Here is a 17,090-nt window from a genome sequence, read left to right on the forward strand (position 1 = left end):
CTGCAGTCTGCCCTGGAGCGGGTCCAGCCCTGAAGGAACACAGGAAAGATCTGGACAGGGAAATGGGACAGCCTGAAAGGCAAGAGAGAATAAGACGGGACATAGAGGTTGTCAGGGTCACAAAAAACAGACATCAACACTAAGTCACAGGCACATTTATTATACTGCGGTACAATTAGGTCTTCCCTTCCCCAGCAGTGTTATGGGAGGGCCAGCCCTCAGGAGGCGGCCACGCTGCCACCCGAAGCAGGCCCGTGGGGCGGCAGGGTCATGGGAGGCAGGAACAGAGCCTTCAGCTTCCCCGACAGGCTGGCAATCTCGGGATCCTGTGCTTCGTAAGACTTAACAAGGCGGGCAAACTTAAGAACACCTGCAAAGGGGAACGAAGCATCAGTCCACATCCACAAGGGACGGATGTGCCCAAGATGGCAGGAGGGAGCAGCTTGAGCTGGAGTGGATGGCTGCTTCCCCTCTGGCCAGGTAGCTGTCTTCAAAACAAGACCCAGGCAATGCCCTGCGTGGTCCGGATAAACTATTTCCTGGTCTACACCAGGCACGACCGGATGGGATGCAGTGAATGAATACATCCCAGAGCAGTGTGCTTCCCAGGATCAGATTAACCATTTTAGCAGTTTAGTCACAAGAGCCCAAAGGATGCATACCCACCAGAACGAGATCGCCGGTCTATAACCAGGACACAGGAGGATCATGGGCCAGCTGGGCGGAATCGATAAACATTCTTGGAGAACTCGGTGATCTCACCCAAGAAACTGAACCCTCAGATTAGCCAGCCCTCAGATTAGCTGAAACACTTTGGGGCGGGGGCTGCATAAGTGTGTGGTCATATAGACATCTCACTAAAAGCCATCAAAATGGGGCTCATAGGAAGTTCTCCTGTGGCCTCCAGCACTGGTTTACTAGCAGAGCCTGATTTCTCGTTTTAAAACGGAATAACAGTATAATTAATGGTAACGACAACATGCACTTAACCTCTCGGCTCAAGTTCACAGCAGACCCTGGGCTCTGAGCGCCAACACTGTTAGACTGTGGCTGCCGCCGTGTGGCGAGAAAGGGGACGACGGCTCAGGGACCCAACAGATCCATCGTCCTCTCCTCGACCCAGTTCACCGCCGACCCCCGTCCGACCCACCTTCCCCATCGCAGCTGAAGCCGTAGGCTTTAATAACCTCCTGCTGAATCTGCGTGGCCACGGGCAGCACGAATTGCAGCATTTTGCCCATGTCGTTACACGCGTTGTCCCGAGCCTCGTCCATGCGAACGGCATTCTCCGGCGCCGAGAACGCCTGGATCACCTCGGCCAGGACCACTGTGCACGGATGCAGCCCAGGGAGGAGTCGCCGCCGCGAGTGGGAATCCGAGTCCGGCCGACGCGAGCGACAGCGCAAGGAAAAGGGCAGCGGATTAGTGAACTGAAGCCGTAATAACCCGATAAATTCGGCCCCCGAATTCCTCGCTGAGGGCAAAGAGGCCCCTCTAAAAAGAGGATGGTCCCCGCGCGCCCCCCACTTCCCAGCGAATGCAGTCACACCTCTCGCCCAGCGCCCTTCTCGAGAAAGGAGCCCACCCGGCAAATGGGAGGCTTCTCACCCTTGGCCTGCTCGGCGCTCAGGGCCGCGGACTGAGCCGAGGCGGACGCCATGGGACAAAAGATGCACGTGCAGCAACGACGAGCTGGCAAGAAACGAACCAGCTCCTAGCGCGGCCCTCGCAGCGAAGGAGGGAGACGAACGGGAAACTACATCAGACAGAGCCGGAAATTTCCAGACAAGAATCCCAACCTCCCGGGTCTCCTCCGCCAAGAACGGACTAAACACGTAGACCAAAAAAAAAAAAAAAAACCCGTATCAAACAAAAACAAGTTTCCCACCCAAATATTATTCTATTGTTCATAAACACTTGTGTGGGAGGGGCTTTCCGGTGCAAACCGGAAAGCCTGCTAGACAAATTCTAAAAGAGCTGTAACACTGCAGGCGTAGCACCCGGAGATCGCACGGCATAGTCACCAACCCTGCTGTCAGTGAGGGTGAGCCCCGACGGCCGGTTCCTAGCTCCTATTGCTCTACAGGTAACGAGGCAGACTGCGACTTTCGGAGGGGAAGACCGTGTTCTAAGGAACTCTCTTAAATCCTTCGCGGCTAGAGTTTACGAACGGTGGATGGGGGCCTATGCAAATGACCCGATGCCGATTGGCTGATAAGGAAGCCAGTCACGCCCCCTTTAGTTTTTAAGAACGCAGACAAGGCTTCGCAGCAAGAGCTCGGCGGCTCCTGCGCTTTCCTAAAATGGTCTTGCGTCGAGGTGTGAGGTGACGCCCTCTAATTTCCCTTCCCTTCTGGGCGTTTGAAATTGTCCCCCCCACTCCCTCTCCCCGCAACCTTAGGGTGGTTAAGACACCTGGGTTCTAAACTTATTGCAGCCACGCCCCCTGCACCTCCGCTGTATCACCATTTCTAGCTACTCAACCGAAAGGATTCGGGTCCCCGGAGGCTCCTAGCTGTGGGACCAGTGGCAGAAACGCCTCCCGAGTCTGCGTAGTTCCCTAGAGCTGTCCTGGGCCGCCAGCATTCTGACTGCCCAGCCTTGGGAAAAAGGGTCGGGACTTGCCCCGGCACCCCCTTATGGCGGAGCCAGGGCTCCAGGACCCCGGGTTCTTTTTGAGTCCCCTCTCCAACTCGCCAGGGTCCCTACCCACTTCCGGGCTGGTCTCTGGGAGGTCGCACGGCTTTCTCTCAAGGTGTCACTGCGCGGAGACCCACACCCCCACCCACGCCCCACAGCCCACAAAGAAACAGCCACAGACATCTTCCTGGGGAGTCGTGAGGATGTTTTTGTTTGGTTGGTTTCGTTTGGGATGTTCTTTAAAGAGCGTCATATAGATATTTATATATATAAATTATTAATGTGGGGGAGGGGCAAGGGTCATACATCGCAGTGAGGGGGCGCACACGGGGCGGGGCGGGGGGGCGGCTGGGGATGGGCAGGGGCGGCACACGATGCTACGCAAAACAGCCACAGCTAACAGATGAAATAATCACACCAGGGGTGGGGGGCGGGCAGCGGCCACGGGTGGGGGCGGGGGGCTGGACGTAGGGGAGGAAGAAAGTCGGGGGCCAAGGGAGAGGGACCCGGTCCAAGATACTGTGCGCTTTCTGCCCCCCACCCACCCCCTCCCCGCCTCCGCACACCACAGGAGCCTCGGCCTTGCATCTGTCCCTTCCTCCCTCCTGCCCAGAAGCCCGAGGCCCGGGGCCTGAGCCGCACCCCGGAGGCTCTGAGTGGCAGGCGGGGAGAGAGGCCTCCTTGGTCCAGAGGCAGGGGCATGGTGCTCTCTCGATCGCAGGTCCTACAGCGGCTTGTCGCTTTCCTTCTTCAGATGACTGGGGGGAGAGCGGGCAGAGTAGGGGGTGGGGGGGAAAAAGACTGAGGTCCGTCCTGACCCGGCCCCGCTCACTGAGGATGGGTCCCCTCCCGCGGGGGCCACACCCACCCCTGGCAGGCTGGGGTGCATCCCCTCCGCCGGGTCCCCGGCACCCTGTGGTACCTGTAGTAGTCCTCCTGGGCGGGCAGCGGCACACTGTGCAGCGGGTGATGGGCGTGCAGCCACTGCTGCTGCTCCAGCGCCAAGCGCTGCAACTCAGCTGACTGTGCGTGCATGGCCTGCAGCTGGTGAGCTGCCGACATCGGGGCAGAGAGGGAGGCTGGCAGGTCCCGGTATGGAGCAGCTGTGGGCAGGAAGGGCAGGGGCCACATGACTGATGAGGTACTCAGGTGGCCAGACACTGTACATACAGAAGAACCGCAACTAATCAACTTAGGTGACAGCCGGTCCTGCAAGCTGCCAAAGGTGCCTCTGAGCCTGACCCTAACATCTGTGCCTCTCAGCCAGGGCCTCCGCCGTCCAGTTTCCATTCCCAGTTCCTCCCGCCACCTCCTCATCTCTCCCCAAGCCCAATCAGACTGATTCCAGCACCTAACTTCCTCTATTCTTTCGAGAGACTGTTCCCACCCCCAACCTCCATCCTTACCAAAGAGCTGGTGACGAAGAACTTCGTTCTCGTGCAGAGGGTGAGGAAGAAGGGGGTTGGGGAGGGTCCCAGCTGGGTAGGGGATCCGGGTAAGGTGAGACCCTGAGGCCAGGGGATCAATGAGAGGGTGCACCGAGGCAGAGGCTGGAGGGTAGAGAAGAGGAAGGTGTCAACAGAAGGCAGGTTTGGGGAAAACCATGCATTTGGGTGAAGGGCTCCATGCCTGGGAAGAGAGGTGGACGATCAAACACAGGGTGATCCAGTGAAGCAAAAAAGGCACAATGGAGGGGCTAGGGGTCTGGGAGATGGACAGGGGAAGACCCTACTGCAGGAGGGACAGACGGACGGATGGCAGAGGACAGGAGATTCCAGTTCTCAGAGGGACCTGAGGAATAGGGAGTGGACTACCAAGAGGAGATGGAAGAGAAAAGGAAGTTTAGGAAATGAGACAGAGAGGAACTTAAAAGACAGCACAAGGAGCCTGGAATGAATGTGATTGTAAGGCTAGATGGGGGCAGTGTTCTGACAATTAGAAAAATGGTAGAAAGACTCATTGTGGGTAAAGCTCATTGTCACTTGTGATCCCACAACCTGAGCCACAGGGCTTTCTAGGTCACAGATCTGTAGATTCGGAGAGGAACATGAAACACCTCTGCCTGGATGGAGAAAATGGCAAGAAACAATAGAGCTGAACCCAGAGAAGCAAGGAAATAGTTATGAGAAGGGCTCAGGGACAGAGGCTGTGAGGGGAGGAAGGTCGCACTCCTTTAAAGGTTTCCACCTCTGGCTTCTACCATGGGGTGTGGGGGGAGACGCCAGACCTGAATGGGGCTGAGGTGTGGGGCAGGGTCTCTGCAGTAGGGCTGGGGTAAGAGGAGACAGGCTGGGGAGGCAAAGACCAGGGCAGCAATCTCAGGAGAGCGGCTTAGGCCAGACGTGGTGGGAAGTCCAGGCCTGAGCAACAGAAGCGCCCAATGACCTGCCAGGGTGCAAGGTGATCTCAAAGGGCCTGGCCAAGGACAAGGGAGTCTCACCTGCGTGGATGGCATCCTGCTGGTGGAGGTGCAGGTGAGAATGGATGTGGGAGTGCTGGTGGTGATGGGGGGTCACGTTGAGCATCTGCAGCCGCGCCAGTGGGTCATTGCCCAGGGCGGCCACCCTTTCTGCATGCTGCCTCTCAGCTGCCAGACGCTCCGCGTAGGACATGTCAGGCCGCAGGGCGGGCCCAGCTGCCAGAGCTAGACGTTCTCTCTCCAGGGGCCCCAGGCTCGGATGGAAGGGGAAAGGGTGCAAGCCCGGGGGGCCAGGCTGCAAAGCCAGGCCCCCGTGTCGGGGGAAGGGATCCAGGCCTGGCCCAGGGACCCCATGTAGGGGTTCCAGCTCGCTGGGCTTCACCTCAAAGCCAGGCTTGAGGCGGTCACGCAGGTCTCGTTCACGGGCTTCCCGCTCCCTCTCCCGGGCTGCTGGGTCACTGCTGTACAAGGCCGGGACATTGTAACCCAGGAGCCCCGGGTCCACTGCCCCCAGGGGCACGTAGAACGGATGGTTGCGATTGCCAGGAGACATCACGTGGGGCCGGGCGTATTCACTGAGGGTGCGTAGGGCTGGAGTGTCGGGGCCCAGGTAAGGGGGCACTGTAGCCACAGCACTGCCCGGCTCAAACGGAGGGCGATGGGGCACTGGGCCGAGAGATGGACACTCCACTGGAGCACGGCCCTCCTGAGCCAACTTCTGTGGGACACAGGGAGACGCGGGGTCAACAAAGCAGGTCCGGGTCCTCAGCTGCTAATTTGTCTCAGCACCTGAATGCCTAAAGCCTCAGCTTACTGTAACTCGGCCTACCAGGGATTTCCCAGACCCTTCTCTTCCTGCGGAGGAGAGATGCTCTTCCTACGATCCACGGGTACTCTGACCTGAGCTTGCCTTTCTTTTCTTCAGCCCAGGGATGCAATTCCTGCCGCTGGAATCCTCTGGTCTCCATTTCCTGGGTTGCCATGGCTCCTCCTGTCCGACAGGTGGCGCATGGCCCCACCCCCTTGAAACTCTCTGAGTCGCGTAGAGGGCGGCCCCGAGGCGGGAGGCGCGCACAGTGACGCACTCACCACGCTGCGTTCCAGCTCGCGCTCCTTCTCGCGCTCGCGTTCCTTCTCGCGCTCTCGCTCGCGCTCGCGCTCCTTTTCTTCGCGCGCGCGCTGTTCGGCCTCGCGCCGCACCTTCTCTACCAGGTCGGCCCGTTTCTTGGCCAGCTTGGACCCCTCCAGCGGTACGAAGTACAGATCGCTGCGCGCGCACGAGTTAAAGCCGCGGTCCAGGTGTTTGTTGAACCTGCCGGGCGCCGAGGTAGCGCGCGCTCAGCCCTGCGAGCAGCACCCCCACTGGCGGCCGAGAGCAGGGCCTGGAGTACTTTGATAAGCATCACACGAACGGGGGACCCATCCCGCGCTCGCCACCCCCAACCCCCGCCCCGGCACTCACCTGGCCGACTGGCTGGCGTGGCTGGGCACATCTACCACCTTGGGAGGGGGCGAGGGGCTGCGGGCCGGGGGCACCGGGCTCTCGGGGGTCTCATATTCCTCCGCCGGCTCCTGTTTGATCTGCGTGGCACTCAGGGGCGGCCCAGAGGCAGGGGCCGCAGGCGGTGCGGGCAGGGACGACAGGCCGGAGGGCCCCGCAGGCGGCAGCGGCCCTGGCCCCACGGTGGGCGACCCCGGCTTGAAGGTCCCTGGGCCTGCGGGCGGCGAGGCGCCTCGGTAGCCCGGTGGGGTCCCCGTTCGGAAGGAGGGCGGCGACCCCGGCTTGTATCCAGGTGGAGTGGCTGTCTTGTAGGCCCCTGGGGACGGGGCTCGCTTGCCATACGGCGGGGGCCCAGGTGGGGAGGCTGTCTTGTAGCCTGCTGGCGAGGAAGCCACTGTGGCAATGACCGTGGAAAGTGTGGCCGAGGAAGTGGTGACCGGAGGCACCGGTGGAAAGGGGTAGGGCGCCCCTGAGGGGCCCTGGGAAGGAGAGGGGTGTGAACCCGGGTAGGACCCTTGAGAGGAGGAAGAGGAATTGGAAGAAGAGGAGGTTGGGGGTCCATTAGGACCTGCTTGGCTGTAGGACACCTGGCTGTGAGGTGGGGGCAGGTGTGCTGGCCCTGGTGGATAGGGTCTCAGAGACCCCAGGGAGGGAGACATGGCATAGGGGTGTGCATGGTGGGAACCACCGCTCTCCAGGGGGTGAGGATATGCTCCAGGGGGAGGGGGCCCAGAGCCCCCATGATGTGGTGGTGGTGGTTGCTGCTGCTGCTGCTGTTGCTGGTGGTGGTGGTGATGTGTTGGGGCTGATGGGTGGGCTGTGGACTGGCCTCCAGCTGAAGGAGGGAAGGGACCTGGGTGGGCACTGCTGTTGGCTAAGAGGCGGCCATAGGGAGGAGGTGGAGGGGGACCCTGGCTCCACACAGCCTGGGATGGAAGAGAAGGCTGCGTATACTTGGGGGGCTGATTGGAGACAGAGAGACTGGTCGGGGGAGGGAAGGAGTGGGGATAACTGGGCAGTGCCTGGGAAGCGGGGTACTGGGAGGCAGAGGCAGAGGCAGAAGAATTGGAAGAGGCGGCTGCTGCAGAGCTGCTAGTAGAGGATGAGTAAGGATACCTCATTGGGGGGGCAGGGGCTGAAGAGGACGCAGGGGGCAGAGGATGGGGTGAAGGAGCCAGAGTGGGCCCCTTCTCCGGGCCAGGAGGAAGTCCACCCATGCTCTGCCCCATGGCATGGGGGGAAGGGAGATGCCCAGGTAGTGGCTGGGCCCCCAGGCCAGGAGGAGAGGCCGATGCATTGTTAAGGGGTCGCAGAGCAGGTGGGGGAGGCAGGTTTGGTGTCACGTGGGGGAAGGAGGCTGGTGGTGGCGCAGACGGTAGGCTTCCACCACCGACTGGAGTGTTAGGTGGCTTCGTTGGGGGAGCACCACCAGCCCCAGAGCTTGATATTGAAATGGGGGTGGTGGGTGGGGGGTGCTGCTTACCCCCACTAGGGGCCCCCACTGAAGAGGCAGCCCCACTCCCCTTGGGACCCAGTGGGGGTCCAGACAAAACTCCCCCACCAGAGCCCCCAGGGTAGAGCTGTGGATGAGGGGGAGGAGCCCCTGGAGGAGCCTGGAACATCCGAGATGTGGGGGGCTCCATGGGAGCATGATATCCGGTGGGTGTCACAGAAGGGTGGGGTTCAAAGCCAGGCTCTGGCTGTCGGGGGGTGCTGTCAGGTGGTGGAGGGGAGGGAGGGAAGAGTGGAGGTGGGTGATAGGGGCGGGCTGGGCCCTGGGACAGGCCAGAAGACGAGTCGGAGTCATTCTCCACGCTTCCAGGGCTGTAGATGCTAGGAGACGTGCTCCGGTTGTCCTGGTCGATGTCCCTGGGGTCACTGCTGCCATCGTCATTGAGGCTCCGCCCATCCAGACTGTCCAGATCGGAGGGAGACTGGGGCCGGGGCAGCTCCTGCTGCACAAGAGGGAGAGCCGTGGTGGCCTTTGCTTTTCCTGCCTCCCCTGGATTTGGGGCCTCGCTGGCACAGAATGATTTCCCATCCACAGCACACCGCTGCACCACAACAGGAAGAGTGCTTTTGCTCAAGCCCACCGCCTGGCCTTCTGGGGATCCTCCACTCTCACAGTCTCTCCGCTGCTCCCTAGCAGGCATTCGAGTTCCCGCAGGGCAAACCAGTTCCTTCCTCAGACATCCATCTCTAGCATCTCCTCCCATTCCACAGCTGAACCCAAATCCTTATATTCCACCAGCCCATCTGCCATCCTCTCATCTACCCTTCTAATTAAACATCCCAGAAACCACTGGTTCTTAAAAAGACTGCTTCTGCATGCTCTACTTACTCGTTCCTCCTACTGAGACTTCTCACCCTGGATCTCCTCCCCAGACCCTGCCTGAAAACCAGGCCCTAGAAAGGGAGAGGCTAGAATCCCCCGTGCTCTACCCATTCCTCTTTGGCACTGCCTGGTCACCTGACACTCTGACCAGAGCCCTAAAGATCTGACACATCCAGACAGACCACTTCCATAAGCACTCGGATAAGACTATTCTCTAATATTGCAGACAAAATTAAAGTAAGAATTGTGAGTGAAAGAAAGTTTGAGTGAAAGAATGTCAAGAAAATGGGTCATGATGGCGACATGGGTCTCCCACCTCAGTTTTGGTCTTTTTTGGTGCATTGGTCTCCTCACTTTCGCTCTCTGAGATCTCTTCACTCCGGCCCTGCTTGCTGACCTTTGGGGTGGAGGCTTCCTCTACTCGGGCTTTCTGTTAGAAAGAAAATTCCTATCTTGTACTTCCACCGGTGCCCTCGGCCAGACAGGAAGCTCCCCCCAACACACACATACACCATCAGCCCCAGTGCCCGGGCATCCTGTGGCAGGACGTGGGGACAGAATACCTTGGCCGTCTGCCTAGACTTCTCGGCTTTGCCATCGCTGCTGGACGTGCTGACCCCGCCAGGGGAGGCCCGGCCCCTCGGTCTCAGCTCTTCCCGGGGCCCAGGGGCCTCTTTCTTCCGTCCACTCCTCATTGACATCTGAAGGAGAAGGAAGTGAGCAGATGATGTGGTTTTCTACATTACACCTCACTTCATCCTGTGCCTTCTTTCTATTCTCCTCCAGTGGCTGTCGCGGAAGGATGGGGTTCAAAGCCAGGCTCGGCTGTCAGGGGAGGAAGAAAGGAGGGAGGAAAGAGTCGAGGAGGGTGGCTGGGGTGAGCGGGGCACGGGGACAGGCCAGAATCTTCCCTGACCGTGGCCTTGTGTCTCTCATTTTTCCTCCTACTCACTGAGTCTTTATTCTGTCGTGTCTTCATTCTTCAGGCTGTGGAGACCCCATTCTCCTCTGCCCGGGCAGCTGGATACAGAAACTTCTCTGCTTCACCCTAAGTTCCCCCCAGCTACGGCCTGGGAAGCAAGAAGCAGGCTCTCCGAGTTTTCAGCACCTGGAACTTGCAGGGCCTGTCTGCAGTGAAGCCTGTTGGAAAAAGACCATCAGAGTCTCCAAACTGGTGAACAGAGTCTGAAGGGGGTACTGCTGCACTTGTCAAGGGGCTGAGTGGGCAGCCCAGCCATGACACACTGCTGGCTTGCCCATGGGCCGCTCCAGCTGTCTGTAAGTGAGGGAACCTCTGCTGGCCATGTCATCCCCTTCATCTCTCTGGAAGGCAGAAAGCACAGAAGTTTCTATGCACCCCAATTCAGGAGATCACACTACTTCCCCCTTGGAAATACATGCGCACACGGAATTCCACAAAACCTTACAAAAGGAGCACAAAGAGATGTACCTGAAATATAAGCTGATTTATTGAGTGCCTTATGTCCAAGCCCTTAGTTGACATAAAGCCCAATTTCATTCATGTTTACAACCATCCCTGAAAGTGAAATTCATTCAGTCGTGTCCGATTCTTTGCGACCCCATGGTCTATACAGTCCAGGGAATTTTCGAGGCCAGAACGCTGGAGTGGGTAGCCATTCCCTTCTCCAGGGGATCTTCCCAATCCAGGGATCGAACCCATGTTTCCCACATTGCAGGCGGATTCTTTACCAGCTGAGCCACCAGGGAAGCCCAACCCTATAAAGGATTTAGTCATTATTCCCATTATATAGGTGAGGAGACTGAGGATCAAAGATTGTGATTGTGACTTGCCCAACTTCACGCGATGAGTACACAGTGAGGAACTAGAGACAGTGCCAGAATCAAGCCCCATCCCCCTGACTTCCAAGCGCATGCTCTTTTTTCAGTATTTAGCTATACTCTCATCAGAAGTTGGTGAGGAGAATTCTCAGAAGGCCTAGATCAGTCTCTGAGATATGAAAAGAATCTTTCTTCACATTAGAGTAGGTGGGAGAACAATGTCCCATTCAACACTGCAAAGGCGCGCAGCCCTACCAATGCCAAGACCAAACTGAGGTGTCCCCAAAGTGCTGAACTTAAATTCTGAGTCTCATAAGCCCCCGCTCCAGTGCTTAGTTCCCCTAAGCCTGGAGGAAAACTCAGAGCTTTCACTTTACCAACCAAATCAGTGGAGATCACTGAGCAAACATTCTGAGTTTATACATAAGTAAGCCTGCCCTCCCATCTGGTTTAGACAGGGGCTCCCAGCTCCTCATAGCCCATCTATATACATCTATATGTTTCCGTATATATCCATATCTACACAGTCAGCAATTTTCATTTACACTTGTGTTTCCTGCTAAGTGTCACATCTCTCCATGTTACTTACCATAAGAGCTTTTGAGAGCAAAAGTACTATCTTCTTTTTAGTTATTTTTGGTTGCTGCAGGAGGGCTGTTGTGCCCCGGCTTCTTGTCGCATTGGCTTCTCTTGTTGTGGAGCAGAGGCTCAACAGTTGTGGTTCACAGGTCTAGTTGCTCCATGGCACGGGGGATCTTCCCAGACCAGGGGTTGAACCTGTGTCCTCTGCATTGGCAGGCAAATTCTTAACCACTGGACCACCAGAGAAGTCCCCAAAAATACTATTTTCTTACTGTTTTCTTCCTTTCTATATCCCTCGCAATGTCCAGTACATATGGGTTTTCTGGTCTCTTTTTACTACTGACCTTTAAACCCACTGACTTTAGCAGGTCTTCTCGAATGAAGTGCTGCTGGCCTCGGTGGGAACGGAGCAGGCTTAGCCACCTACTCTGAGCTGAAAGCCCTGGCTATGGAAACAGTATTTCCACTATGCTGTATAGTGGAAAATACACTGTATGCTATAGTGTATTTTCCCAAGGAATACAGAGTAATTCCTTCTCACTCACCTCCACTGAACCCTCCTGAGGCATGCAGTGAGGGGTGAGCCTAACTTTTCCAGGAAACTTACTAAAAATCTACTTAAAGTCACAAAATAGCTGGGTCAGAGCCCAGGTCTGAGCTTACAACTGATGCTCTGCCCAGTCTCCCAGCCATTTCTCTTCCACTACAATTATTACCACATTTTTGAGCTGCTGTGTAAATTGATTTTCTAATACTGTCAACCCACCCCCACCAAAACCCAAAGAACAAAACCCAACATAACAAAAGGGGGAAACAACCTTAACAAAAGCACAAGAGAGATGATAGTGACTTGTGTGTCTTTTGGCAGCCCCTATAAAGGAGGGTACTTGTCTTCCTATCACAGAACCATCTTCACTGTAGGTGAGTCAGGGAAAGGCAGGAATGGAGGTACCTGAAGAACAGAGCAAGCCCAGTGTGCCCCTCCCTCAGCTCAACTTTTAATCAGTTATCTGATAAAATTAGCAATGGGTAGCTCTGAAGAAGAAAAGCAGTCATAAAAGGGTAGGTGACCCTGAGGAGGAGGAGTGGCAGAAGAAAGGAGGAGATAGGGTTAGGTTATACATAAATTCCTGAACAGGGAGCCTGTTTTAGCACCTACAAGCTGAGCTAACTACCTTCCTTCCTGCTCTAGTAGTCTGTCACTGTAATTCCAATTTATAAAGCACCTACTGTGTGTCTGCAAAAAACTAAGCACCTTCACCTTCAGCACCTTACTGCAAAAGTAAAATTATAAAGGCCAGACTGGGGAGGTGGAAATATGAAAAATAAGGAAAAAGAGCTCTAAGTAAGAACAGGAAAAGAAATTAAGGGAGAAATGTAATAGAGGTCAGAAGGAATACACTCGAGGCACAAGGCTTTCTAGGATGGGCTTGCAGGGTAAATTTCAGGAACGCAGGCCCAGCCCCCACCATCGTTCCAGAACTTCCAGACTAACAAACCAGTCCTAGATAACAGTGCAGCCCAGACCAGCAGATAATAAGGTAGGGCCTAAGCTTCAGGATCTACAGTTGTCACTGGGACCTCAGATACCATCTTATCTGTGACCCTTCGTCAGTGAGGCCAGGGCTCAAAGAAAGAGAAGTGACTTGCCCAAGGTCACAGTTACTCAGAGGTGCAGCCAGGACTAGACCAGGAACCACGTCTCCTGGCTCCAGTCCTGAAGCCCACCACACCAGCTGTTCCACAGCCCTCTCCCCTGGGCCACTCTCACCTGGGACGGGCATGGAGGGCCTAGCCATGCTTACAAGGTGGGAGAAATAGAAGGTCGAAGGCTGGCTGAGGGAAAGGGTCACTATGGACACAGTCTGGGAAAGAGGAAAAGGAATACCTGGGAAGGAAGACTCAAGTTTAAGAAAAGGGAGAAAAACCTGCACGAAGAAGCAAAAAGACTACTGTATACAAAAAGTCCCGGGACTTGCCTGGTGGTCCAGTGGTTAAGAATCTGCCTGCCAATGCAGAGGACACAGGTTTGATCCCTGGTCTGGGAACTAAGATCCCACATGTTGCGGGGCAACTAAACTTCGTATGGGGCAACTAAGCTTCGTATGCCACAACTACTGAGCCTGAGCACCCTAGAGCCTGTGCTCCACAACAAGAGAAGCCAGCAGCAATGAGAAGCGGGCACACTGCAACTCAAGAAAGCCCGTGTACAGGAAAAAGAGCCCGCACGCCACAAAGAAGGCCCAGCGCAGCCAAAAATAAATAATATTTTTTTTTAAGTCTCTAATAACGAACTGCCAAGGGTGGTATAACTAGGACCAAGAGCGTTTCTATCCTCCCACCATGCCTAAGAGGAAGGACTTGAACAAACACACATGATCTGCAAGGAATATGTCTACTTGTTCCCAAAGACACCTGGATGGAGGATGGTGGAGGCCCCGAGGAACCTCCTCTCCACCAGCAGCACCAGAAACATCCTCCAGAACTCAGCCAAGAGTCCCAAGGACACAGTAAAAACCTGAGGCCCCCGTCAAGATTCTGAGCCCCCATCTCTTGGACATCCCACTGGATCATTGCCATGGCAACAAAATGGCAGACCCTACCCCTCAAGAGTCCATCCCAGGGGTCCATCTGTCAGCCACTCCCCTTCCAGTTGCCAAAGCAACTCCAGTCCTCCTATGGCACCCTCAGGGAAGGGAGCTTAGAGTACCTACCCCAGTAGAGAGAAGTGCGTGCACAAAGGGAAATCTTTGAGCACAAAACAGTAATCAAGATCCACCCCCTCTTAAAGAAACCACAGCTAGAGGGGCAGTGGGTGCTCTGGGGATCTGTGGGGTGGGGGTCACAACTTGTTTGGAGTGCCTGTAAGATTGCCCAGTTCACTCCAAGCCACCCTCCCAGAAACCGTTTCCCTCCAAGTCTCCCTCCAGGGGTCCTGTCTTCCTCATCACTTGCAGGAGGAACCACACTGCTGGGGCCCCACATGCCCCTCTCCAAGAAGTACCTACGCCTGGAATTGGAAAAACAGGGTCAGAGGTGACCCGGAGTTGGGGAAAGAAAACTGAGTCACAAAGGCATCACCTTCCCACTTCTACCCCAGAATACGCCGGGTTTTTCTTCTCAAAGGCGGCCCTCTCGGAGCGAGTCCCGGTTTCCCCAGGTTCCAATCTCCTCCCTCAATCAGCTACAAACCCTTTCTATCTATCTACCACACCCCTTCCCCATTTCCCACCTCCCTTCTATACCTGGCACCCCGAACCCCGGGCTCTGACACCCGGGTTCTGGGCCTTCGGGGCTTCTCCTGGAGTCCTCATGCTCCACCTCGCTGCCATCTCTCCATTTCTTTTTACCTTCGCCCAAAGCCCCCTACCAGGCACCCCGTTTTTCCTCCGCCAAACTCCAACCTCGGCGTTCCTCTTTGGGTCTCGGGGTCCTGCCTACCCTCCTGCCCCATTGGCCCTCCTCCTGAGACCCTCCCACCTCCCCCTACCTTCCAGATCCTCCAAGTGCCCCGACCCCCTTCCCTCCTCGGGGGCCGGCCCCACCCCTTGAGCCCCCAGCCTCAAGCCGGGCATTGCCCGCAGTGGGGGACCAGATCGGAAAAATAACAAATGGAGGCGGCGGCGGCGGCAGCGGGAGGGGGAACTGGGAAGGGTGGGGGTGGGGAGCCGCGGACCAGAACCCCGGCGGGCCCGAGGCCCAGGCGGCAGCAGGGCTTACCTGGTTGTAGCTCGGGACGGCTGGCTGGCTCCGAGCGGATTCGGGGCTCCGGCGCCTCCGGGGGGCGGCGGCGGCCGCTCCCCCGCCCCCCTCTCCTCTTCCCGGCTTCAGTCGCCGCCGCGACGGCGGCGGCGGCGGCCCCGACCCCCCCGGAGGGCGGCCCCCATCCCCCCTCTTACTCCACCTGGCCCCGGTCGCGCGCCGGCCTCCGGAGCAAATCCCGATCCCTGCTCTCGCTCGGCCCCTCCCCAGGCCCGCCGCCTCCCCAGGCCACCCGGAACGCCCGGGCCGCGCCACCCGCCCCCGCCGCGCCGCCGTCCGCCCCCGCGGCCCGGCCGGCTCTCCGCGCGGCTGCGACCCGCCGCCTCCCGCCCACCCCCCGCGCCCGCCCGGCGCAGCCCTCACCGCCGCTATCCCCGGTCCCCTCAGGCGGCCTCCGCCCGCGGCCTCCGCCCCTGCCCGGCGGTCGTCTCCCTCGCCCCTTCTTGGCCCCTCCCCGAGGCCGCCGGTACCCCCGAAACGGGTCCCGGCCCCAGGCCCCTGCCCGATGCGGGGCTGCGGGCGGGCGGGCTGGGCGGCGCGTCCGGCGACTCGCACAGGAAAGCGGACGGCGAAGGGAGGGAGCTTGGGAGAGGGGGATGGGAGAAGGGAGGAAGAGGGAGAAGGAGGGAGCGCGGAGGAACGGAGGAGAGAGGGGCCGGGAGGGAGCCGCGAGGGAGGGAGCGCGAGGCGAGCGGCGAGGGGGGAGGGGATCCGGAGAGGGGGAGGCGCCGCGCTAGCTGGCCGAGACCGAGGCCGAGGGGCCCGGGGCGCGGGGAGGGGTGCGCCGAGGCGGAATGCGGGGAGCCCGCGGTCCTGGCGCGGAAGAGGGCTAGGTGGGGAGGGGGGCGCGGGCCGCTATGGGGGAGGCTGTAGAAGTTTGGGGGGCCTAGGGGTGTGTGGCGGAGGTGAGGGGGGAGGCTGTGGGTGTGTGGCAAAGCCGCGGGGATGGGGTGAGGTTGGAGGGATGGAGCTTCTTGGGGGCAATGAGATGTGACCAGGGGAAAGAAGCTTGGGGTGACAGCATCTGTGGCAGACACATAGCGGAAGAGGTTTGTTGGTGGGGGGTGGAGGCAGTTGTGAGAGAATGGGATGAAGTTAGGGGTCCTAAGGAGGGGAAGAAATCGACAAGATGGAGACATATACGAGAGGATGGGTTTCTGAAAGAGTGAAGAGTCTGTGGGTGATGGGTGTTGGGGAAAGAACAGAGAACATAAGAATTTGGGGGAGTGACAAGTCTAGAAATGTCCTGTGGAGAAAGAAGGAAAACTACAGCCTTAAGAAAGGATGAAGGAGGTGGGGCTAGATGCAGATTCCAAGGGGCACTGGGTTCTGGGTGGGAGAGGAAGGTGGGAGACTGGGATGGCCGGATTCGGGGGGTGCGGAGCGGGTTCTGAAAGAGCTGGGGAGAGTTTCTTGGGCAAGACAAGGGCGATAGAAGGAGGGGAGGAAGTAAAGACGATTAGGAGGAAATTTAAAAGAGCAGTCTAGGCCTTTGGTGGCCCTAAGAGGGAAAGTCCGTGAGGAGGACAAGCTGGTGGACATGGGAAGGGAAAGCAGGAGAAGGCAACGGTAGGAATGAGTAGGACAAGCTGGCAGAGGGAAGACGTTCATTTATGGAAGTGGGACACCCTCCCCAGGCCCGATGGCTGGCGGTAGCTCCATTTTCCATCTCAAATCTGTCCAAAGTCATCACTCATGGTACTTGGGGGTGGGGGGGTCGGGTGGGGACTAGGCTCCGTGTGGAGACAACCTCAAGTGCCTGATTATTCTAATGTGGAGACCATTCCAACACAGACTCTCTCCAGGGAGCCTCTGCCCCTGACAGTCCCCAGCCACTCCCAGTCTTCAGCCAGGAGGCTAGCACCCCCGGTCCACACACACCCCCCAGGGTCTCCTGGGCTCTCTCCCTGCCCCAGGCCAAGCAGCATCATCTCTCAGGACAAAGGACACCAAGACGCTGGGTGATTTTTGGCAGCAGAGATTGGGAAGGCCAGAGAATGGGAGGGAGGCAGGCTGGGAACCGGGAAGAGCTGGAGCTGGAGTCAGGATTG

General features: G+C 57.8%; 2 protein-coding genes and 1 non-coding gene across 7 annotated transcripts; all 3 read right to left on the bottom strand.

Moving 5' to 3' along the window:
- Positions 1–139: 139 nt before the first annotated feature.
- Positions 140–2,195, bottom strand: C5H12orf57 (chromosome 5 C12orf57 homolog). Of its 2 annotated transcripts, none has more exons than XM_086402191.1 (3): positions 2,029–2,195; positions 1,151–1,327; positions 140–370 (listed from the first exon to the last, which is right to left on the bottom strand). In XM_086402191.1, exons 2-3 carry the CDS (start codon positions 1,272–1,274, stop codon positions 219–221), a joined length of 276 nt encoding a protein of 91 aa, XP_086258317.1. In that variant the 5' UTR covers positions 1,275–1,327; positions 2,029–2,195; the 3' UTR covers positions 140–218. The 2 variants fall into 2 exon arrangements, with proteins under 2 accessions (XP_086258317.1, XP_086258316.1); XM_086402190.1 differs by lacking the exon at positions 2,029–2,195 and adding an exon at positions 1,609–1,737.
- LOC147372873 (U7 small nuclear RNA) lies at positions 1,927–1,988 on the bottom strand. The gene has a single exon (XR_015164957.1). It is a non-coding gene; the product is annotated as a U7 small nuclear RNA (small nuclear RNA).
- A 629-nt stretch (positions 2,196–2,824) lies between the features above and the next one.
- ATN1 (atrophin 1) lies at positions 2,825–15,140 on the bottom strand. Of its 4 annotated transcripts, none has more exons than XM_086402151.1 (11): positions 14,998–15,140; positions 11,285–11,481; positions 9,848–10,035; positions 9,459–9,596; positions 9,212–9,325; positions 6,522–8,512; positions 6,149–6,371; positions 5,081–5,777; positions 4,047–4,190; positions 3,563–3,743; positions 2,825–3,398 (listed from the first exon to the last, which is right to left on the bottom strand). In XM_086402151.1, the coding sequence occupies exons 3-11, from the start codon at positions 9,872–9,874 to the stop codon at positions 3,365–3,367; spliced, it is 3,549 nt and encodes a 1,182-aa protein (XP_086258277.1). In that variant the 5' UTR covers positions 9,875–10,035; positions 11,285–11,481; positions 14,998–15,140; the 3' UTR covers positions 2,825–3,364. The 4 variants fall into 4 exon arrangements, with proteins under 4 accessions (XP_086258277.1, XP_086258274.1, XP_086258276.1 ...); XM_086402148.1 differs by having other exon boundaries at positions 6,522–8,515; XM_086402150.1 differs by lacking the exon at positions 11,285–11,481 and having other exon boundaries at positions 14,998–15,136.
- Between the last annotated feature and the right edge of the window lie 1,950 nt (positions 15,141–17,090).

Source organism: Bos grunniens, chromosome 5 (assembly GCF_055505025.1).
Source record: "Bos grunniens cultivar Pamir isolate PY7600 chromosome 5, Bosgru_T2T1.0, whole genome shotgun sequence".
Taxonomy (NCBI): domain Eukaryota; kingdom Metazoa; phylum Chordata; class Mammalia; order Artiodactyla; family Bovidae; genus Bos; species Bos grunniens.